Source organism: Laccaria bicolor, genomic scaffold (genome assembly GCF_000143565.1).
Source record: "Laccaria bicolor S238N-H82 LACBIscaffold_73 genomic scaffold, whole genome shotgun sequence".
NCBI lineage: Eukaryota > Fungi > Basidiomycota > Agaricomycetes > Agaricales > Hydnangiaceae > Laccaria > Laccaria bicolor.
Window position 1 is genome coordinate 71021 of NW_001889944.1, and position 23143 is coordinate 94163.

The window sequence follows — 23143 nt, forward strand, 5'->3', positions numbered from 1 at the left end:
CCAAACGCCACATAGACCAGCTTTAATTCCTCCCACCGGCTTCTTTTAACACGCGAGCACTTGAAATGATGTTCAGCTTCCAGCGATACCCTAGGCTCGAGGCATTCATTTCCGTCTTGTATTACCGGCGGCCATTCAAGACTACATTAAGGGGGAGCGCTGTAATATCCATTTCAGCCGTTGCTGCCAATTTTCTGACAATTACGTTTAAAATGCACCACTTTAGGCAGGTAAAGTGGGATCACCTATTTCGAGAACTCATTTGCGTCACATATACAGGCTGTCCCCAGGAACTCCTCACGATATCCCCGGACTTTAAGAGCGTCAATCTACACAAAATCTGTCTCATCATGGTTGCTGTCAATATATACGAATTGGGCAGCACTGCGGCCTGGGATACTTAGGGCTCTTTCGACTGTTCGAGTTCAATACCTATGTTTGTCAAGTTACTACACCGCATGCAAAAAAATACAGGTTGATCGGGGGTGCTTCAAATTCGCTGCGGTAGAGCCCGCGCTTCTGGAGGGTGCAACTCCATTTCAACGGCGAGAGACTCAAGCTTCGACTCGGGCAGGGCCGATCACTTTCTGATAAGAGAATATTTCTGGCCCGAAATGGTTGTAATTGAGAAGACGGGGAACTCAGAAAGAACACGGAGGAAAGACTTGGAATCGACAGACAGTCATGACCATGAGAGAAAACATGGCAGAAGTAATACGTACGCGGCGATTAATGCCGCCAACCTTTGAATGTTACAATGTCCACCCTGGAGCAGCTGACACTTTGCTAAGTACTTCTATGGCTTAGATTTCGGCTGGTCAGATTAGAGTGATCAAGAACTTGGAGTAGTTGCGGCGCGGGTACTACGGCCGAGGAGGGAAGCTCATATAAGTCAGTGACCCAATTTCCCCCTTGTTCTTCCAACCACCTTCTGCTACAACACTACTATAAGATGCCTACACCATTATCCCCGGAATTACACGAAGAATTAGGCGCATCTTGCAGAGGCCAAGTGTACCTTCGAGGTGAACCTGGGTGAGGATTACTCAAGCTTTCTCGTTACGAACCGTTCTTAATCGTGGACGCCTTAGGTTCGGCGATTATTCCACAATTTTCAACGGTAACGTCCAATCTCTGGCAAAGGCAGTGGTCTGTCCACTGGATGCCGAGGACGTGAGCAAGTGGGTTCTCCATCCAGCCGACGATGAGACAGTCTGACATTCCATTTCCAGGATTGTACGCTTTTGCGCAAAGCACTCCCTCTCGCCATCCGTGAAAGCTGGTGGCTATGGCACTGCGGGTTGGGCCATAGGGGGAGACATCATCGTCGACTTGAGCAAACTCGTCGAAGTGGACATTGAACCGCCCCACCCCGACGGTTCTTTCACCAGTCTTCGTGACGTCGCGTCCGCGAACAGCAAGGGCAAGAAGGCCGTCACTGGAGCACCAGAACTATCACCTGTTAACACTGCCAAGCGGCGTCGCGAAGATGATGCCAATTTACGGATCTACGATGCAGCATCTCACGAAGTCGCCTCTTTCTTGCGTGGCCCTTCTCTGTCACGTCAATCCACTTTTGACGGACCGTCTCCTAGCGTTCGCCGACGTCTTGATACCGGACCACCCACCGGACCGCCATCCACCTCTTCGCGCGAGGTGTCTCAGGAGTCTGACCTCAACCTGGAGTCGTCCAGCTCTGAAGCTGGGTCTGGAGACTCGAACGCAAATGTCTCAATCTCGACAGCCACCACGAGCCCTTCCCCGGCACGAAGCTTTGGTTCAAACAGTACTTCGAACGGTGTTCCCGGAGCTGACCCCTTTGGGTATCTCGAGCCCTCAAACAACTTTTCGCCTCCACCACCGGTCATTCACTCTGCAGTTAATCCGCATGCCAGAGCCTGGGCTGGAGGCGCAAGCTCAATTTTTGAAAGCGTGTTGGGTCCGTTCGGGCAAATGACAATGCCTGTACAGTTGGAACCCATTCATCCACACGCTTTCGTGACTTTTGGCGCGGGCATGAGACAGAAGGAGATCGACACATTCACCGCTCAAAACAAGCTTGAATGTAGGTATATCACTGGAACTGGGGATGGTATTCCTTATCATGTTCCTTTGTGAGTATTATCTGCATTTAACTTGGTATGACTTCACCGCCTCAATTATTTATCCCCAGCTCAGCACACCCCGTCGGCTCGTCAATCATGCTTCTCGGTGGTTTCGGGTTTTTGAGTCGACTCCATGGACTGAGCATCGACAATCTCGTTGAAGTCGAAATGGTTCTCGCCGACGGCCGGATTGTGATCGTCAACGAGAAAGAATTGCCTGGAAAGTCTTTAGTTTTTAGCACCCTTTTCGTGGAGCCTGATTTTTCTAAAGATCTATGGTGGGCTCTCCGAGGCGCCGGCCCAGCTCTCGGAATCGCGACTCGGTACAAGGCGAAGGCATACCCTGTTCCGGTTGTCTTTGCGGGAAATCTCATTTAGTGAGTTCTTACAGTCCTTTTTTTTTTCCTCTGTGTTTGATGATAGAGCATTACAGTCGATTCAACAAAGCTACTGCTCCTTCTCTTATCAAGCATTTCCGTGATTGCGTCAAGGGCGCTCCGAATGAGCTGTACGCGAACGTTCTCTTGACTGCCGGCCCGGCGGGCAAAGATTCCCTGATGGTCGTTCAGATGTGCTACGTCGGGCCTAAAGAAAAAGGTCAAGAGTATTTGGCTGCGATATCTTCTTGGGACGGGGAACGTTGCCTTCTCAATGAAGTCGACGAGAAGAGCTTTTTGCACCAACAAGACAGCGTTGCTCAAGTTTTGCGTGGAAAAGGTCTGTTTTCTAGTTTCCTTTCACGAAAAAAAAGACATCATGCTGATATGCTGCCATTACCCAGCTGGGCGACAGTGGTTCATACGCTCTGCTCTGGTGTCCTCCCTTCCTGATGACATAATAAATGATACCGTCATCCAATTCGCTGGTACCCCAGTTGGTTGCAGTATGTATGCGTCGTATCGCACCATTTCATAGCATAACCTTTGTTTAGCTTGGCTTTTTGAGCTCGCTGCAGGATCTATTCCTGATCACGAAGATACTTGCGTTCCCAAATCCCAACGGGAAGCATCATTCACGATCGCTGCGCTCCACCAGTGGGAAATGGACATCGACGACGACCGTTGCATCGACTCGGCGGAGGAGGTCAGCAATGAGATCCCCACTTTATTTATTTGTAGTGCTCACTCTTACTCTTCAGTGGATCTCTGGCACCCTCAAATCCATCCAGCTTGGCGGACCTCTTCCTAGCGTGGGTCTCAGTAAAACTTCGTGAATTTCTTCTCCTCACGCTTTAACTACAGTTCCTCGGTCGTCATGAGCCTGCTGAAAGAACCAAGGCTTCCTTCGGAGACAACTGGGAACGCCTCTGCGAGATCAAGAAGCTCTACGATCCTCATAACCTGTTCAGAAACACGTTCTGGCCTCTCAATGCTGAAGGCGACACGGTCGAGGCTCGCGATCATGAACCCCCTACCCCCGAATTTATTGGTGCCCGTTTCGTTCCTAATGAAAATAATTGAGGACTGCTTTCGTCATTCCCTGATTTGAGATATTTACTAACATCGCAATCGACTCCTGAAGGCTGAAGCTGAAACCATTTGCAATCCGGCGAGATTCTCTTTCTTGCCATGTCATTTATCGAAGGGGTCCGGGACCTACATATTTCATTGTATCAATGTCTATATACACGTCATGCGCATTTGTACAACATATTTTTGGGACATATTGCTATACAAGTTTGGTTTGAAGAGAAAGGAAAGATAGGTTACTAATGTAAGGAGAGTGATGGATACAAAGGTCAGAGAAAGCATAATACAACGCAAAAATAAGTACAACAACAACAGATAGCCGTTAGGTTAGTTATTAGGCCCAGAAAATGAAAAGCGAGAGAGTGAGAAGAAATGACATCCAACCATCAATCAGATAAGCTAAGAGGTTCCAAGAAACTAGCCAGCGCCCAACCCACATTCGCGCGCTCATCTCGACACAAAAGCAAACAATCTTCCCCGTCATCCACATACAACGGCAACTTGGGGTGAATGCTCGGGTGTCCAGCCTCCTGCAGCACTTCATACAAATCGCCCTCCACCAGCGTGAAGAACGGAAAGCTAAAGTACGATACAGCCGCTGGCGGTTTACACGGATGAATCACCCGGCAGACGTATTTCGCGCGCTTGTTCACCCAGCTGTCACGCTGAGCAGCGGATAACGGACGCGGATCTGGAAGGGGATCAGGGTTCATATTGAGGAAAGACGTCATGGATCCGGCTTTTGGTCCCGAGTTTGAGCGCTGTCTCCGTGCGTCGGATGACCGCCGTTTGTAGCTTGGGCTGCGCGACAGCGGGGCGTCTCGTTCCCTTCCCCGCTCCCTTTCGTACGAATCTGCAGTAGACCGATATGAGTGGTCACCATCCCCATAAACGCCATTCATCGTCCGTGAAGAAACGGACGGAGCGGCCCTTCCCGAAGGAGATTGCGCCTTTTCCGGATGTAAAGGCATGCTCTTCGTCCGAGGGATGGGCGGGTGCTGTTGGTATTGGGGTATCATCTGTTGGTATGGTGCTGAATTCATATAAGGTGACACAGGTGTCGGAACCGTATAATCTGGATAATCATCAGGTCGTCTTCTGCTGGGTGACTTGCCCTGTCTTGATTTCCCAGAAACGAAACTGTCGTTGGAATTACGACGGCCAAGACTGTGTTCCATACGTATAGAAGCGTCGCTCTGGCCTCTTCCGCGGGTGCGGACAGATGGTGTTAGTGGATAGGGTGCAGATACGTGTGTATAGCTGAGCTCGAGAGTCGATAACGTACTTGCGCTGCTGTTAGTTGGGGCTCTATGTGGCCTAGGAGGGTTGGGATCAAGACTTGATAACATGGAATGAACGTTCGCTACAGATGGCCTGGCGCGTTCGGGTTCTTGGTAGAGTTTCTTGGATTGATTAATGTTAAGTTGTGACGTCACTTCGTCAACATCTGCCCAGCGTGCTTGCCAGACGTTGACAGTCTCAGCGTGGCCGGCGTTCAACTCTCCCTCGACCCGCAGCATCTCCCACAGGTCACCCCACCGGTCCCGCACGTCTCTCCAAAACAGTGTCTGGATCTGCGCAAGTCTTCGAACAAAGATAGCCATGCCCGCATGCAAGAGACTCAGATATTGAGGTAGTTCCGCAGCAAGCTGACCACGCAAAGCCAGGTAATTCGTCGAAGCAGCAAGGAGGGAAGCTGGCGGCCGGTTCTTGGCCGAAACGTTCATTGTCAGAAGGTGGTAATGAAATGGTTCCTGCTCGTTCATGGACGCAAGCAACTTGAGGGGCTGATTCATCGTCATTAGCAAATGCGCAATTTCCTTGAGGAGCCGGTCGTTGATCGCTGCCTCCAACTCCGCACACAAGGGCATCAGCTGCCGTTCCACCACAGACAAGAAGGCATCGAATGCCTCGCTCCCTTGCTCCTGCGATAGCCCAATGACTTTTCCGAAACTGATAGCCCACACCCTGAGCCCAATCATGACTTTGCTCATCATCTTTGCCCAGTCCACGACGTTCTTTGCGAATTGCTGCGCAAACACCTCGATGCGCTTCAGCTCAGCCTGCATCTTCTCCACTTCAGCCGCCTCCGTGTTTCCCCCCTCCAGCTGCGATACCTTGCTTCCCCCATGCCGTAAACCCTTCATCTTACTGATATTGACTGAAGTGGCCACGCCAACGTTGACCGTTTTTTTCTTGGAAGATAAAACGTCTTTGACGACCTCTGCTCTGCGCCGCTCCTCATTCACGTTGCGTGCCACCTCTTCCATGCTTGCGCGCGCATTTCTGAGGTTTTCTTTGTCTGAATGGCTATCGGGCGTCTCCTCGATGATGGCAGCGAGTAACAATGGGTACTTCAACAGCCGTTGAACGGGTTTGATCAAAAGGGAAGCGAGATCCCATGCGTGAGAGAGGGAAGCCGCGACGTTTTGGGTGTAGGATAAGTATGATGTTAGTGCAGGCGTTGGAGGCAGATTTTGAAGATGTGTTAGTGCCGTTGGATGTCGAGTGATATAGTATTTATACGGCCTCTCTAGTTCGGGTATCTGATGGAAGAAAATGACGTCGAGAACGTGATGGACAAAAATAGTTGTGAGACCCACAAGTTTAAGAAATAATTCCCCGACACGATCAGGACCAGAGCCTCCTTCTACTACTGATCCCAGAGCTGTTTCCAACTCTTCGCAAAATAGATCTGAAAAGAGAGCAAGTTCAGCAATATTGCTGAATATTATCTTTGCGTCTTCTTGCGTCATGGGAGGGCCCAATGACGCCGTAGACGAATCGGATGCGGTGGAGTGTGTCCGTGAAGAGGACGCGGAGGAGCTCGGAGGTGATACTGGAAGGTTGTGAAGAGGCACAGTTTGGCCTGGTCAATGAGCCCGGGTCAAAAGTGAAAAGAATGAGCAAGTAGAAAAAAAAAACATACCTAGCGCGAGTGGCAAATGTACTTCTCGTATCAAAGCGAGATCAGATGCGTATGCTCTCTCCGACGACAAGAGTTCGTGTAGTGCATGGTGCCTTTTCGTCATCGGGGGTTGTGGTTGAGTCGAGGAAGCAGCGTAAGATATATCATTCTCATCGTCCAGTAATGAAAGACTGAGCGGTGAATCCGGCCGCAAAGGCAGTGACTTTGACATGAAACTATCATCGGAGCCCGAATTCAAAGCATCCAGGAGCTCTTCCATAGCCGGGAAATTATGATGATCCCGCATTTGAAAGCTGAGTGGGATGGCCGCTTTTGCAATTGCCGCAAAGTCGTCGAGTTCCGAATTTGGTGGCGTATCAAGAGAGTTGGCACGGTTCAAGCGAGGTTTCGCTGGGCCAGAGGCTGACTGCGTTGATATAGATCGTGCGGCAGGACGGAGTGGCGAACGGACGGGAAGTGGGGGAGAAGGGATCGTGGGTGAGCTTGGGGACGGCGATTCAGGAGTGTGGGTTTGGCTACGAGCCAAGCTCGGATGGCTTAATTGGGAGGGTGGGCTAGACATGCCCACGAGGCGAGAACGAGGCGTTTTCGGGGCGAGTTCTGGGGAAGGGGTATCGCATGTAGTGGCCATTGTGCCGATGTGATAACAAGTAATCTAGGACAACTCAGCCGGTATCTCCTACCTACGGGGTCGTTTCGTTGCTGCCGAGCGTTGCAGAGTACAATGACCAAGGGTACAAGGGTGAAGATGCAACCGTTGTCCGTCGTCGAAAGGCGCTCTGTTGGGACCCCTGGCGGTCGATGTGACTGACTTCGTGATAGTGGTAGTAGGACGACAGGAGTGAGGATGCTTGGCTTTGAAACTTGAAAGTTCCGAGTCTTCCTAAGAGTATGATCTACTCCCGGACTATCAGCACCGACTGGGAACAGTACGCGATGATTGTGACCATGGGAGTGACATGGCTATCCGAAAATCATTCCTTCACACAGCCCAATTCTTGGTGGAGTCCATCATGTGTTTTCTCCGATATCAAACTACCCAATTATCCATCCATTTACCATAATTGATCCCACATATTTTCCGTTCACATCAGAAGACTTCAAAGACCCACATGTTTTCGTACCTTAGGTATCCATATGTTTTCAATTTTGTGATAGCAACCTATACATACAACACATGTAATAGTCAGATGTAGTCAGACAGGGTGCCTTGGATATAACTTGAAAGAAATAGATTACGCCAACTCCTCCATAACACTCGCATACGTCTGCTCCGTGTTAACCTTCCGCTCATAATACCGCCGTCCCTCATGCAACACCATGCTCGTGACAGCCAACCCCAAAATGACAGACATATCCTTCATCGAAAGGGCCGCGGTTTGGAAAATCGCCTGCATAAAGGGCACATACACCAAAGCCAGCTGTGACAATGCCGATATCGACACCGTAACCACCAGCATCTTGTTCTGGAATAGTCCACACCCAAGGCCGCGGTTTTGCACTGCAGACACCAGGTCAAGGAACACGAAGCATGAAAATGTCTAATGAAAAGAAGAGTTGTATGGTTAGCCTTTAAGCTTGCAACCCAGACCACGCGAGAAAAGGGGCAAGAAAGGTCGCGGCGCCAAAAACCACCGGAATCAATAACGCACCATCGTTTGCTCCCTCCTCGACATGTTATCATCCTCCAGCGCAAACACGTATACAAACAGGGTTCCAATCACGATTATCGACGCCGAAAATAGCACACGATAGAGTAATCTCCGAGTGATGATTGGCGCGTTTTTCTTGCGTGGAGGACGCTGCATTACAACTGGGTCAACTGGGTCAACGCCTAGACTTTGGCTAGGGGGGCCTGAGATGGCGTGTAAGTAAAACCATAATGTACTGTATACTGTTACGCACCGTCCATTAAAATGTTAATAAATAAAATCTGCATCGCGTTCAAAGGGTTGCTCAGCCCCAGCAGGGTACTGAGCGTGATCAGTGTCAGAGCAGCTGCAGCCGTGCTCAGCTGGAACGACAGGAAATTTTGAATATTGTGAAATATTGATTTGCCTAACAAACCAAGGGGGCATCAATAAGCAAGCTGCTCCGCGGAAATGGAAGAATGTGCCAAGAAAACCCTACCTTCCTCAACAGCTGGAAGAATCGTGCTAAAGTTGTCATCCACAAGGATAGCATCTGCAGCTTCTTTTGCGACGTCTGTGCCGCTTTTCCCCATCGAAATCCCAATGTCCGCCATTTTCAATGCCGGGGCATCGTTTACTACCAAGTAAAATTAAGGTGGAGCTGGAGAATTCCACGAAAGAAAAAAAAAGACCCACCTCCATCTCCAGTCATCGCAACCACAGCACCCCTCGCCTGAAACGCCTCAACAATCGCCATCTTGTGTTTAGGCGTCGTCCTCGCAAAAACACTAACACTCCCCACCCTCTCCTTCAGCTGCGCCTTGGTCATCTGATCGATCGCCTTGCCCGTTAAGCAGTGGCTATTCACACCACCCTCCGTGCCGGAAGCAGCAACCCGGCCCACCCTCAACCCAAGCTTTTGTGCGATCGAAAGAGCCGTCTGCTCCGAGTCTCCGGTGATCATAACCACCTGCACCCCACCGGCCTGAAGCAGCCCAATCGAATCGGCAACCCCTTTCCTGGGTGGATCTAGCATGGCTTGGAAACCAACAAACACCAAATTCGTCTTCTCCCCTGGGGTACTGGAGTTTGGAGAGGTGGACCGTGAACGTGATTCTACTGGACCATAACCGTACGCCATGGCGATAACCCGCAATCCCTTGGACGCCGCCGTCTGTGCCCTGGTGGTGATGACGTTCCGGGTGTTGGCATCAAGCTGTGGAGTAGATTCGTCGTTTACATAATAAAACTTGCATCGTTCGAGGATAGCCTCGATGGACCCCTTGATGTAATATATTTCCCTAGGAGCACCATTAATCGTGTGAGTGGGCCCGTCTTCGTGAACACCAGAGACGGCCATGAACTTGTGTTCTGAACTGAAAGATTTTTCCGTTAAGCGTTTGAAGGTCTGAATTCAGGGAAATCAAAACCCAGAACTGTCATCAACATTAAAACCGTAAAACATACATCTCGGCGATCCGGAAGTCCGAAAAGACTTAAAACGTTCAGGAGTGCAACGTCTGTGGACTGGCCGACATACACGCCATCTTCATTCTTCACCAGAGAGGCGTTGTTGCAGATAGCCCCAATATCCATAGTCTTCCTGATTGCAGGCGACACCGTGCCTGTATATGGTATCGCTGAACTGGGATCCAGAAAAATGGTTTCGTCCACAGAATAGGCCTCAGTGACGGTTTGTTCATTCTTGGTCAATGTTCCTAACAAGTCGTCAGTGTTTTCTCGAAGCAGATGTCATGAAGACCAACCAGTCTTGTCAGAGCAAATCACAGATACCGATCCCAGAGACTCCACCGAATGAAGCTTCTTCACGATCGCCTTTCGTTTGGCCATTCTTAAAACACCTAATGCCAGTGTAACAGTAGTGACGATGGGAAGCCCCTCAGGAATGGCAGCCACGGCAAGCGAAACACCGATAGTAAACATTTCCAGCCAGGACCGTTGTTGCAAGACCCCAATCAGACAAATGACACCAATGATGCCAAAAGACAAGAAAGAGAGCTTCTTGGCAAGTTCATCCATACTGAGCTGCAGTGGTGTCCGGCGTTCCTCGACCTGAAAGTGGCCATTAGCACACCAGAGAGCTGAGGGAGGATACATCGAACGTACATCTTGCATCATCGAAAAGATGACACCAAACTCCGTCTCAGTTCCAGTGGCGATAACGATACCAGTTGCCCTGCCTGAATTTTTTGAGTTTTCTACGACCGAATCGAGGGAAGTGATAATGTTACCATTCCTGACCAAAGTTCCCATATACGCGATACATGTTCTCTCAGCAAGCGCAACTGATTCACCATGACTAGCTCCACCCTCAAACGCACAGGTGGTGGAAATTTTCTTGCGTGCCTCGGTTTCGCCAGTTAGACTGCTTTCGTCAATTTCTAGGTCTACCGAGTCAATAATCCGGATATCTGCTGGAATTCGGTCGCCCGTTGAGAATTTGACAAGATCCCCTGGTACTAGTTCGTTCGCCAGGACGTGTATTGTGTTGGCTTCGCTATTAACATGATCGGTGTTAGATGTCCAATTCCTTGGGCAACACTGTAATGAAATCCATAACCCACCGAATGACATGACAATGATGAGGAACCAACTTGTTCAAAGCTTCTAAACTCTGCTCTGATCTACGTTCCTGTACAAATCCAACTGTTGAGAAACATAAGCACAGAACTTGAAGGTAGATAGGAGCAAGCCTTACCCGTTAGGACGATTAATACGGCGATGGTTATGCTAATGGCATCGTCCACGTTTCCCATGATTGCGCTTACAGTAGCACTCCCACATAGTAGGAGAATGAGGGGACTCTCATATATAGTTTTGGCAAATTTAATGAGAACAGGTTCGGGCGAGGAGACAGAGAATTCATTATAGCCATGGGTTTCGCGTAAACGAGGTATGTCCGAGTGTAGAAGCCCGTTGCCTCCTGAGGTATGAAAATGTGCAATGGTATCCTTGGCAAGGAATCAGTCAAGATGTACTCCTAAATTAAAAAAATCGCGTAGGGTAACACACCTCTATCGAACAGTGAGCAAACTGCGCAGATGCCGTGTCGCGTCTCTCCTCCTTCGCTCCTGCAGGTGGGGTTTCGCGACCGTTATCAACAGCCTGATACTGATTCGTGTTTCCAGTAATATAATTGATAGCCCTCCTCCACAAACTGGTAGCTTCCGCGTTCACAGCCGCAGCAAATACGGCTGGCGAAGCAAGTGCCGCCGCGCTCTCCGTCTGATGCCTCCGCAAAGTCGTACTGTATGAAAAATGGGCCTCCGCATCTGGCGTAGGTCGAAGTCCCGCGTTTTGGTCTCCTCCCGACAGAAGGGGGAAATATGCAGAAGCAGGTGGTGATTCGGATCGGGGAGGGTAGTGTCCATTCGCGGACCCTTGGGTGTATCGGTAGATAGTCGAAGAGCTGGATGAGGCGATTGGTGAATGGATGGGTATGGACGTGAGGCCTCTCTTTTTGCGCTCGTAGCCCATGCCAGATGGGCCATTGCTTGAAGGCGGCATATCGGGTAGTGGCGACTAGATATTAAGGTAGGGTCGACGAGTTCCAGAGAAGTGACGAGTAGAATTAGGGGGAGACCTCTATCCAATCCCTAGCTCCCAGAGTGAAGAAGAGTCGACGACACAGAATCCTAGACGATACAAAATGCAAAGATATGAGGCTGAGCTGCCTGTCACGGCAACTTTCCTTACACGTAGAATATTTGTTTGCTCCCTGCGTTCCAAACATCAATTTGCCGGAGGCAGTGCACCCAATGTGCAGATTCACTTGCAGCATTTCCTCGAATCCCATTTTTTACAAGTAAAAAAAATCAGACCAAATCAGAAATCGTTACAACATGATCAACGACGCAAATATCATTAGGCTTATTATTCGCAAGTGCCAGTGCCAAGCCAGCGTTATCTGATAAGCAACCGATCGCGTCAACTTATTGCTCAGGCTCCAAGTTGAACTTCTTGAATAAACGGGCCCAAGTACGTACAGCTACAGATTTTAGAGTCCTTCAGAAAACACAAGTCTACTGAATCTTGACGTTAACCGCAGCACCCTTCTCCTCGGGCTCATCAAAGATGTTCACATCCCACTTGGGCTTGTAGGTTCTCGGGATGTTGAAGCTGCGCAAATATATGTGTTAGCTCGTTTTAAAAAAATCCTTAACTTCAGCCCTCACCGAGTGTAGTTGTTTGTGCCGATGGAGTAGATCTTCTCGTAATCAGCCTGTGAGAGCTCGACTTGCTTGAAGTTGGACTGGATGCGCTCTAGCTGAACGCTCTTGGGGATTACAGAGTAGCCACGGTAAACGCCCCAGGCGACAAGTACTTGCGCCGTGGTGGCTCCCAGCTTCTTCGCGATCTCCTCAACAACGGGGTGCTCTGTGAGCTTGGGCTTGCCAACCACTGCAAAGGACGTTAATTCCATCGCAAATCATTAGAGACGACGACTGACAGTTGTTTCCGAGGGGGCTGTATGCGGTGATGTGAATGCCCTTCTCTTTGCAGTATTTGACGAGGTCATCTTGAGGGAGGAGAGGGTGAGCTTCAATTTGGTTAACAGCCTAAATGCGACATTGTTAAAGTTCAAGTCCGCTCTCAAATAACGAAGACATACAGGGACAACACTCGTCGCCGCGATGATGCCCTCTATCTGGGCGATAGTGAAGTTGGAAACACCAACCGACCTGACCTTCGGCAGACTATGAGAATATATGCGCGCGTTGGAGACCTTCTACGGACCTTTGACTTGGGGAGAGCAAGCATGGCTTTCCAGGTGTCGACGAGGCTAGTCTCCGTATCAATGGCAACTTCACCCTCGATGGTCGGATGAGGAGGGAACAAGCCATTGCCAGGAGGGAACGAAATTGGCCAATGGATAACTTGATTACCCATTATTATCAGTCTGCCAATTCCCGGTGCGTTCGGCACTCACGGTACAGGTCAAGGTAGTCAGTTCCAATCTGTCGCAGAGTCTCATCAAGCGCCTTCTCAACTTCCTCGGGCTTGTGTGAGTTGTTCCAGAGCTTGGAAGTGATGAAGAGCTCCTCCCGCTTCACAACAGAGGGGATGACTTTCTTGAGAGCAGCGCCGACCTCGTCTTGGTTCTCGTACACCCGTGCGAGATCGAGGTGGCGGTAGTTGTTGCGGACGGCGATTTCAACCTAGAATCGAAATGCACGTCAGAAACCCACCCGACGAGACGCGTGCGATTAGACCGTACGGCGTTCTCAACCTCCTTCGGCTTGGACAACCATGTCCCGAGACCAATCTGGGGAATTTTCTCGCCAGTGTTGAGAGTGAGGATTTTGCTAAAAGACATTGTTATAGGTAACGAAGTTTTAAAGGTGGTGAACGGTGGTGGATGGATGAGAAGGCAGGGGTCGATTACCGCGAAGCATCCTTCTTATATGACGTTCCATAAGGCATGCAGCCCGATCCGGCCCGCCTTGACTATCCGGGCCGGAGCCGCACCGTCCTCCGCAACTGAAGAACGGCCATCGGCGACATCTTCTCTCGGGATAAAGACGCTCCGCTCGTGCGGCGGCGTTTTCTGCTTTGTTTGGCTCATGCTCCTGGAGGGTCGTCATAATGGCAGGTTCCAAAGGTAAGGAGGCATTTTGTAGGCCTCTGCGCCAACTCAAGGAAAAGGCTCAGCTCTGCTAAGCCTTTTCCCCTTGAGGCTTGAGCTCTGCTCGCCAACCATGGGCTTCAACTAGCAACTGGAACTGCCATGTTCAGAGATGCAGATGCTGGGTTAGGAGAAGTCATCAGTGTCATTTTCCTCTCCTGTGCTGGCAATCTCTCTCTCAAACCATGTCTATCCAGCACAGGTAAGCACTCCACTCATCTGCAAAACAACCATTGACTACAGGTGTCTACATAGTGTCGGGTAGCTTTGGAGACCTGGAGCAACGTACCCCTCTATCATAGTGCACCATAGGAAGGTGTGTTCCTCAGCAGTGCTCCTGAGCAATGGGAGACTCATAGTGCCATAGTACCATAGCGGCTGTAGCACTCTATAGTCAGATCTCCAAGATCTTTTATCAAACAAGAACATTTAATTTTTTCCAATGTGATACGAGCCTGAAGACAATCTTCAGATTCTTGGGACCAATTTGACAGAAGATCAAAAATCGTGAATAATATTTGATAGTATGTAACCAGTACCAATACATTTCGAAACTATCAATAATATTAGGGTGTTTCACAGTAGGCCAACTTAGGTCCCAACTTGATCCCCAACTTGGTGTGCAACTTTTGCCAAGTTGGAAGGACAAAGTTTGACCAACTTCATGAAGTTGGGATGCAAATCGTGGTCCTGACGCCGATTTGCAGCCAACTTTGATCCCAACTTGGTGCCCAACTTCACCTTCCAACTTCCCACGTATCCAAAATAGGCAGAAATCTGCATCCGGAATTCCTTCCAAGCCCAAATCAACCCAACTTTATGTTTTCTGCAGTTCAAGGTGTTTCATGGTAGAGTTGGCCAACTTCCTCCTCAACTTTGTTGAAGTTGGCCCACAAGTTGAGATGAAAGTTGGGACCTAAGTTGGCCTACTGTGAAACAGCCTATTAATACTAATAGACCAAAGTATCATGTGTATGGCTGCATGAACAAGCAATTAGTACTGAACCCTTGTATCAAACAATAATGGCATCAGGTAGTCGAGAACTTACTTTGTGAAGATGAAATGCACACCACTGATGTCCACCCAGTTGTACCAGGCCGAGATAGAACATTCTATGAAGGGGTGAAAGTTATTAGTACTAGATAGCTTACATTGAGGAAACCCCGGACTCAGGGAGCAATTTGCAAACAACAGGGGAGCTGTGCAAAAAAGGGGAGATGGGAGACAGAACTTGACGTTGGAAAGATGGCGCTGACTGGCATTTTATATCTTCCACATGATGCGCCTGTTTGGCCAAAATAGTCCCCCCTTTGGCGCACAGACACAGCAATTGTTGATGATGAGGGTGCTTGTGAGATCTTCGGCAGTGAGATTTCTAATTAATTAGAACAGGTAAGCAGCTACTGACCTGTGCTGTAGTCGTTGATTTCTACTGAAAAGCATGAATCTATGGGAACCACCAGAGAGCTCATGAGATTTGGATGGTCTATGGGATAACGAGGCTGCTACAGGAGTCTCCAGAGTTTGGCTGGCCCTCTCTGAGTCTTGTGAGAAAGGGCCTTGCTACTGGGAAAAAACGCCTTTGCAGATGCTCTCTCTCTCTCTATGCACCACATACTCACCCAAATGACCAGTGATTCTCTACCCTAGGCTTTGCCTACTGTTTATCATAAATGCACTCTTGTCACTTCTCATTTGGTGAGGCTTTTATTCTATTGAGCATTGTTCACTTTCTTACATGCCCTCTGGTTCAGACTTTGTTTGCCAGATTGTAAGAAGTATTGAAAGATCTCTCCCAGCTCAATACTCTCAACTGCCAGTATATGGTGAATTTGATGGCTTGGATAAAATGTGGTGCCAAACACCTCTGGATCAGGTCAGACTTGTTATTGGTAGCTGGGATCAGCTTATTCCATGTCCATGGCCATCAAGAAATATGCTTTCCAAGATTTGCCCCAACATTCATCCCCAGTCGTGTTTAAAAGTCTGGTCTGGTCTGGTTTTTTGATGCCCCTGGGCTTTAACCGTAACCATAACCAGTCTGCATTTTTCCCAGACATCAAAAGATTGAACCGGACCACAAGAAACTGTGGCCTGCAGTCTTTTTGCGGTCTATAGACCAGTCTTGGTCTTCTTCAGTTTTAACCGGTTTAAGACTGGTTTTCTGGCCAATATTTTAGGAATATGAATAGGTAAATTTGTTAACATTTTTCGTAGCTTTAAAAAGAGCCCCAAGAATGTCAAATTCCATTGAGAATTGGTGTTTCTATAAAAAAAGCCTTGTACATCTACTATTTTTAACAAAATTTTACATTTTTATTTATATCTTTGTCAATTTTCAACCAATTAATACGTTCTTGGGTGCGTTTTGAAGGGTATTTGATGGGCTACAAAAAACCGGTCCTAACCGGTTAAGACCGGTTCATTTAGACCGGTCTTTTTGCAGTCTTTAGTTCTCAAAAATAAAAAAACCGATCCACAGGTCCGGTTTTTTGCAGTCTTGGTCCGGTCTGGTTACAGTCTTTTTCCAGTCACAAGACCGGACTTCCAAACACCAATCCCCAGGGCCAGTCAAACAGATGGAGAGATATTGGAGACTTTGTGGGCTGTTCTCAACAAGGTCAGTTGCACCACCCAGACAATGACTTTGGCCCATAGATCGAGGTCTTTATCATGCCCCACTGATTCCTGCCGGATTCTGGTCATTCCTGCAGAATCTGGCAGAATCCAGAGGAATCAAATTTGGCACAGAGACCAGCCAAAATGACATTCCAGGGGACGAATATTCCAGTGGAATGATGTCATTCCTGATTAGTAGCTGGAATGGTCCCCGGAATACACCAGAATGGAATGCATAAAGAATCCAGTAACCAGAATACACATTAGTAATTAAAAATAAACAATAATAACAATTTTCCGACAGTAGGAAACAAGTCTCAGCAAACACCGCCGCTAGATCTGGTGTTGTCAATAATCAACAATCAACAACACTCCTCTTCTCACCTCCACCATTGTTGCCAATGGCTGCCACCCACCACTGCCATCACTGCCCAGTACCATTGCCACCCACCACCATTACCAACTGCCCACCACCATGATAGCACACCAACAACATTGACAATGACATGGTAATGCCAGGTGAACAAGTGCCTGCTGGTTGACGATGATGTGGGACGACAACGGGATGACGACGACATGGGATGTAAATGGGACGACGACATCGTCATCCAACATTGGACATAAACAGGATGATGATGACGTGGCACATCAATGGGATGATGACAACATGGGACGACAATGATGTGGGACGTAAACGGGACAACGACTACATGGCATGCAAACAGTACATGCCCACCACTAGCCACTACTGTGACTGCCCACAACGATCACCAACCGCTCACCACCACACAGCACACACCAACTACATCACCAACAATGTGGTAACACCAGCTGAACAATGTGGTGATGGCTTGGTAACATACAGTGACGATGCAGATGCACCCAGGTGAGCATTTTGAATAGCTTCCCCCCCACATCATTCTCACACATGAAGCAGAGGTCGCATTGCCATTTGTGACATATGATGAGTGACATGGTTTGGCTTGGTAGTGATGATGTGCCTAGGTGAGCATAACAAATATCTTCCCCCCATGTCGTTTTTCTTACATGAAGCAGGGGCTCTCATTGTCATACGATGAGTTGGTAATGGCAATGTGGCTCATGAACAGTATGTGCCGCGTAGTCCACACAGTGACAATGCACCAGGTAAGCACATCAAGCCTTTCCCCCCCACATTGTTTTCACACATGAAGCAGGGGGGTCACGTCGTCAAGCACAACTGCAACCATATGACATCTAGTGTTTAAAGGTTCAGTCCATAGGACCGCAAAAAACCGGTGGACCGAACTGAACCGGACCATGGTCCGGTCTTTTTTTCGGTTGCAGTTGCCCCAATTTGGGGTTGGTCCGGTTGCCGGTTGCCTCATTTCGAAAATCTTTTAAAACCGTTCAAAGACCGGTTTTAATCAGTTGCAACCGGTTAAACGGTCACGTGCGTTACATAGCCTTGTAACCACGTTTATTGCCTTTTATTGGGTTTTTGTTTCATCAAAAACAGTTAAGAATTGAGAAAGATATAACCAAATCCATATTTTACCCGAGTCTCTAGGAGATGTAATTCAGTTTCAGTCATAGCTATGTCAAATCTTCATTAAATCTCTTGAAAAATGGTAGAATGATGGGTATTTATATGCTTTACTATTTTATATAACCCATTTATTTTTCAGAGTAATAATGGTTGAGATACAAATGGTTTATATTGGTATAATAAATTATACGCAAAAAAACCGGTCTGGATCGGTCTGAACCGGTATCATGGACCGCAAAAGACCGGTCCTAGGTGGTTCGGTTCGGTTCCCTCAATATCTGGGTCGGTCCTGGACCGGTTGCGGTCCACGGTTGCGCATTTTCGGGGCAAAAAACCGGACTGAACTGAACCTTTAAACACTAATGACATCGTCCACATGTTAACAATGTGCCCAGGTGAGCACATCAGGCTGCTCCCCCCATGTCATTTTTCAAACATGAAGCCAGGGGTCACGGTAGCTTACCTGATGTACCATGTCCATCAACCCAGAACCACAACCACAGACACAACAACAACAGACAACAGCAACATTGACAGTGATGACAACAGATGGAAGACAATGATGATAATCATTGTCGTCTTCTGTTGTTGTTTCTCATTGTCATTGTCATCTGTCCTTGCTTCTCATTGTCGTTGTTTCTCATTGTCATTTGGTTCACCCCTTGTAATTAGTAGATCATTACTTATAGTAGTTATTAGTGTAGTTATAGTGTAGCTATAGTGTAGCTAATGTATGTCTGTTGTCCACAATAGAACTCTGTCATGGTGACCTATGGCAAAATTATCTATTTTCACTAGCCGCTACCACTTCTTATCATAAAACACTGGCAACTGCTAGCACAATGATTTGTTAATTGCCTAGGTTTTTTATAAAATGAGATAACATGGCAAACCTTATGAAATGTATCTCATTTCCTTCAAGGTATTATTTCATTTCTATTTCATTTCTATTTCATTCCTGTTTCATATCCATTTCATTTCTGTTTCATATCTATTTCTTTCCTGCCTAGTACTATTTTTCATTGCTGCCTAGGCTATTTTTTATTTCATTTCTGTTTCATATCTATTTCATTCCTGTCTAGCACTATTTTTCATTGCTGCCTGGGCTATTTTTCATTTCATTTCTGTTTCATATCCATTTCATTTCTGTTTCATTCCTATTTCATTCCTGCCTAGCACTATTTTTCATTGCTTCCTGGGCTATTTTTCATTTCATTTCTGTTTCATATCCATTTCATTTCTGTTTCATATCTATTTCATTCCTGCCTAGCACTAGTGTTGCCGTGGCTCCGGCTCAGAGCCAGCTGAAGCCAGGAGCCAAGCCGAGTTTAGCCGAAGCCCAGCCAGAACTGTTGAGTGATGACTCCCATGGCTCAGCTAATTTCAGCTCTGGTTAAGAAACTGGCTTGAGCTGACTAAGCCAGTTATAAATAGTGATTGTCTCGCAATAAGGTCAAGAATATACATTGCCATCAATATAGGCGTAAAACATACATGAAGAGTCTCTAAACATATCTAAGCTATCTTATCCCCAGGTAACTACAAGTTCATTGGTGGTGATTTGGACATCAACCTTTCTCAAAAGCTTTGTTGATTTCAAATGAGAGCAGCCGCAGATATCTTCACCAAAAACCTTGATCCTAAACTGTGACCCCTTATGCGGGCCATCAAACACAGTAACAACTTGGGCTTTGCACTCCGGCCTTTCAGGTATCAAGTACGGAAATGGCACTTCCACCACTGTGAAACCGAGTTGGACCTTAACCACATCTCCGACCACTCCCTTGAACTCCCTGCACATATTTTTGTACTTGCCATCATGGAAATTAGGGTGGGTGTTGATGAGATGAAGGCTCAGTCTCATGGTGGCAAAGCGGTTATCTCTAAGCCAATACAGAGGGGCTGCCATAATTGTGTCAGTATATATATTGAATCTGAATCAAAAATATAATCACCATAATTGCCACAGAGAGGGGTATCTGAGCTTGGGTTCCAAGCTGGGCTTGTTGGGATATCTTGTGAGTTAGGAAGCAGAGTAGACGGCCCCGCAATGGTCAGAGTCTGCACGAGGGCAGCAGGATATGCGGCTGAGGGTTGCGGATCCGGCAATGGCAGACCAGGGAACAAAAATCTTGCCAAAGTACCAGGCAGAGGCACTGGTTCAAGTGGGTAAGAGAAATCGGTCAGAAGCTCTCGAGGCCTTGGGGGCTGAAGCCTTTCATCAGCACTGGAAGCTGATTAGCATCAATTTCAGAAAGAAAAAAAGCAAAAGGGCTTGCATGATGTGTAGTGCAGAAATGTCCAAAATTTGTGGGCATTGGAGGAGCGCCTCGAGTTCGACCAAAAGCCTTTTCTCACCAACTGTGCTTTTTATTCTGCCTCGGTAACTTCTAAAATTGCCTTGGGTTACCATTACGTGTTTTCCTACAAGATGACTGTTCGAGTCCCCCTTCATGACTCACTTTTGTGCAGCTGTCAAGGACTCTGTGGATTCCGTTGTGAAGACAAAGGGGGAGCTGAAGAACTCAACATTCCCAGGGGATACCTCTGCCTAAAAGATGACGGATTGTCAGAGTATGTATTGTAAAAACGAAACATTTACCTCTGTTCCAGTCCTGTCATTGAAGACGCACACATAGTCATCGTCTTGATTTACTACCCAGCCCATAACACCTTGGTGGTCTCCCAAAAGAATGCGCACTTCATCCCCTACTTTAAGATGTTTTCGAAGTGACGAAAAGGGTACGGTAATTGTCACATCCTGTGTTGTCAAAAACACAACAGCCTCATTGCCTTTAATGTCAACAATTGTTCCAAAACCTGCCCTCAAATCTCTGTCAGTAATTTTCACTCCATCGCCTATCTGAAGAATCCTGGCCAACATTCTCGCCATTGTGTGCTGTCGGACATTGAGAGGGATGTCTGAACAAGTGCTAAACAGTTCAAATTCTTTCAGTGATGGTACCACATCTTCTGCGGTATACCAATCAGTGTTGAGGTCCAGGAAGTATGTGTATCCATCGGCATCATAAAGAACTCCTCGGAATAATGATAAGTTGTTTCACATCTGGAATAGTGTTTAAAGGTTCAGTCCATAGGACTGCAAAAAACCGGTGGACCAAACTGAACCGGACCATGGTCCAGTCTTTTTTTCGGTTGCAGTTGCCCCAATTTGGGGTTGGTCCAGTTGCCGGTTGCCTCATTTCGAAAATATATTAAAACCGTTCAAAGACCGGTTTTGATCGGTTGCAACCGGTTAAACGGTCACGTGCGTTACATACCCTTGTAACCACGTTTATTACCTTTTATTGGGTTTTTGTTTCATCAAAAACGGTTAAGAATTGAGAAAGATATAACCAAATCCATATTTTACCCGAGTCTCTACGAGATGTAATTCGGTTTCAGTCATAGCTATGTCAAATATTCATTAAATCTCTTCAAAATTGGTAGAATGACGGGTATTTACATGCTTTACTATTTCATATAACCCGTTTATTTTTCAGAGTAATAATAGTCAAGATACAAATGGTTTATATTGGTATAATAAATTATATGCAAAAAAACCGGTCTGGATCGGTCTGAACCGGCTCCATAGACCGAAATAGACCGGTCCTAGGTGGTTCGGTTCGGTTCCCTCAATATCTGGGTCAGTCCTAGACTGGTTGCGGTCCACGGTTGCGCGTTTTGGGGGCAAAAAACCGGACTGAACTGAACTTGCGAACACTAATCTGGAATGCCTGTCGAAACCGTTGCTTGGCCAGTGTTGGATTGAACAGGGCTTGTGGAGGTTGCCCTGGTGCTGAAGCTCTTCGGTTTAGCTCACATTCAGGTTTGTAAAATGTTGCAAAGTCATCATCCACCTCATCATTTCAGTCCTCAATTGCGATAAGCCAGCTTCCTTTGGCTTTGGTGGATGGTGGGTCGTAGATAACACATGGTACAATGAGGACATTGACGAGCAACAAGGAATGGACACCCCGAATGAAGGCGAGATCTCCTTTATAGATCCCGTGGTTCAACCTCACCCATGAATGGGGCTTTGGTCGGAAGGTGTCAGGAAGAGTAAAGATGGAGGGGTTGGGATCTGGGATATCGAAAGTCTTGGAGACGGTCACATTTGATAAGCCTTGACAGATTTTGTGAATCATTTCCTTGAACCATGTTCGAAAAACACTCTGCCGGGTGGTGCTTTCCAGCCAAAGACTGATGGGGGTCGTAAGTGTGCAGGAAACCTCTGGTCCATGAGGCACCGATGGATCCGAAAGACTATCTGCTCCTCAAAACCAGGCTAAGTAGAAAAGTTATTACAAAAATAATCCCCGAGGATTGGATTACTTTTACCTTGACAAGCACTGCCTGTAATGATGCCTTTCCAATATCTTGGGTGTTTTCTTCTGCAATATGTTGATGAGATGTGACACGCTCGAGAAAGCTTTCCCAAAAAGCATCGTCATCGGATGGCATCAACGCTTCATGGAGAAGGTTTTGGTGTGCATCTCCTGAAATCAACTCATCAATGTCTTCATCATCATCGATAAGATCATCTTTGGAAGAATTAGCAGTGCAAACTACAGATACAATCTATAATACTGGTGTTGCACAATCCTTGGTAAGTGTGATGACCAGTGACATGCCGTGACATAGCGTCACAGGGCCAATTTCTTGAGACATGGACTTTGTACCTTCCACAACACCAATCCAATATATTTTTTGCAGTGGGTTTGAGGGAATGATGTGATTGAATCCACTGAGAGAGTTTTCCATGTAGAAATTGTATTTATTGCTCCAAAAATGCGAAATCAGCTTGTTTTCCCTGCCAAATTTGGCACTCTGGAGAGATTGGACTATAACTTTCCAACCACAACACGTATGAACATGGTTTGTAGGAGGATATTACTTAGAATTTGAATTCCAATTGATCTACGGATCCAGAATTTTTATTTGTGGCCCCTATGTCGAGATCACCCCTAAGAATGAGCACTTTAACATAGTTATGGGGTAGTAATTAAAATTATGGACCTGTAGGATTGAAGCCACATACTAATCGGTTATTTAGTCTCTGCAAATCTAAGCCAAAATCCTATCCATTGTAATGCTGATAGCTCGAGTAGGCAACATTGGGCTAATAGGTGCTGTATAGCCACCAAAATCAGACACATTGTAGATTTTTATACAATTGAATAGAGACTATCTATACAATTCTGGCGCATTTTT

General features: G+C 47.2%; 6 protein-coding genes across 6 annotated transcripts; 3 read left to right on the forward strand and 3 right to left on the reverse strand.

The window, feature by feature from the left end:
* Positions 1-952: 952 nt before the first annotated feature.
* Positions 953-4223, forward strand: LACBIDRAFT_295954 (uncharacterized protein; the record flags this gene model as incomplete). The annotated part of the gene is made up of 9 exons (XM_001889784.1): positions 953-1035; positions 1092-1181; positions 1233-2114; positions 2174-2482; positions 2539-2822; positions 2887-2988; positions 3037-3188; positions 3244-3294; positions 3347-4223. The coding sequence occupies 9 exons, from the start codon at positions 953-955 to the stop codon at positions 3563-3565; spliced, it is 2172 nt and encodes a 723-aa protein (XP_001889819.1). The 3' UTR covers positions 3566-4223.
* Positions 4224-7738: 3515 nt separating this feature from the next.
* Positions 7739-11632, reverse strand: LACBIDRAFT_192284 (Ca-transporting ATPase; the record flags this gene model as incomplete). The annotated part of the gene is given in 14 exon segments (XM_001889831.1): positions 7739-7774; positions 7787-8044; positions 8156-8358; positions 8409-8561; positions 8634-8771; positions 8831-9208; positions 9245-9542; positions 9602-9852; positions 9901-10207; positions 10262-10335; positions 10387-10652; positions 10720-10801; positions 10854-11106; positions 11168-11632. The coding sequence occupies 14 exon segments, from the start codon at positions 11630-11632 to the stop codon at positions 7739-7741; spliced, it is 3162 nt and encodes a 1053-aa protein (XP_001889866.1).
* Positions 11633-12101: 469 nt separating this feature from the next.
* LACBIDRAFT_291410 (uncharacterized protein) lies at positions 12102-13489 on the reverse strand. Its single transcript, XM_001889832.1, has 7 exons — positions 13374-13489; positions 13086-13314; positions 12893-13032; positions 12768-12842; positions 12606-12714; positions 12331-12556; positions 12102-12274 (listed from the first exon to the last, which is right to left on the reverse strand). The coding sequence occupies exons 1-7, from the start codon at positions 13470-13472 to the stop codon at positions 12178-12180; spliced, it is 975 nt and encodes a 324-aa protein (XP_001889867.1). The 5' UTR covers positions 13473-13489; the 3' UTR covers positions 12102-12177.
* Positions 13490-14614: 1125 nt separating this feature from the next.
* On the reverse strand, positions 14615-15254 carry LACBIDRAFT_334963 (uncharacterized protein; the record flags this gene model as incomplete). The annotated part of the gene is made up of 5 exons (XM_001889833.1): positions 14615-14707; positions 14831-14894; positions 14934-15067; positions 15102-15157; positions 15191-15254. 5 exons carry the CDS (start codon positions 15252-15254, stop codon positions 14615-14617), a joined length of 411 nt encoding a protein of 136 aa, XP_001889868.1.
* A 351-nt stretch (positions 15255-15605) lies between these two features.
* On the forward strand, positions 15606-15764 carry LACBIDRAFT_316413 (uncharacterized protein; the record flags this gene model as incomplete). Its single annotated transcript, XM_001889785.1, has 1 exon — positions 15606-15764. The coding sequence occupies one exon, from the start codon at positions 15606-15608 to the stop codon at positions 15762-15764; it is 159 nt and encodes a 52-aa protein (XP_001889820.1).
* Positions 15765-17036: 1272 nt separating this feature from the next.
* On the forward strand, positions 17037-17648 carry LACBIDRAFT_334964 (uncharacterized protein; the record flags this gene model as incomplete). Its single annotated transcript, XM_001889786.1, has 4 exons — positions 17037-17287; positions 17392-17406; positions 17511-17547; positions 17598-17648. 4 exons carry the CDS (start codon positions 17037-17039, stop codon positions 17646-17648), a joined length of 354 nt encoding a protein of 117 aa, XP_001889821.1.
* Positions 17649-23143: the final 5495 nt, after the last annotated feature.

What these genes read in the sequence shown, in the direction of transcription:
- LACBIDRAFT_291410 (XM_001889832.1), bottom strand. Translation starts at nt 13,472, where the DNA reads ATGTCTTTTAGCAAAATCCTCACTCTCAACACTGGCGAGAAAATTCCC. An exon ending in TGACTACCTTGACCTGTACC is followed by an intron (nt 13,033 to 13,085) that starts GTGAGTGCCGAA and finishes TGGGTAATCAAG; the next exon opens with TTATCCATTGGCCAATTTCG. An exon ending in GGCACAAACAACTACACTCG is followed by an intron (nt 12,275 to 12,330) that starts GTGAGGGCTGAA and finishes ATATTTGCGCAG; the next exon opens with CTTCAACATCCCGAGAACCT.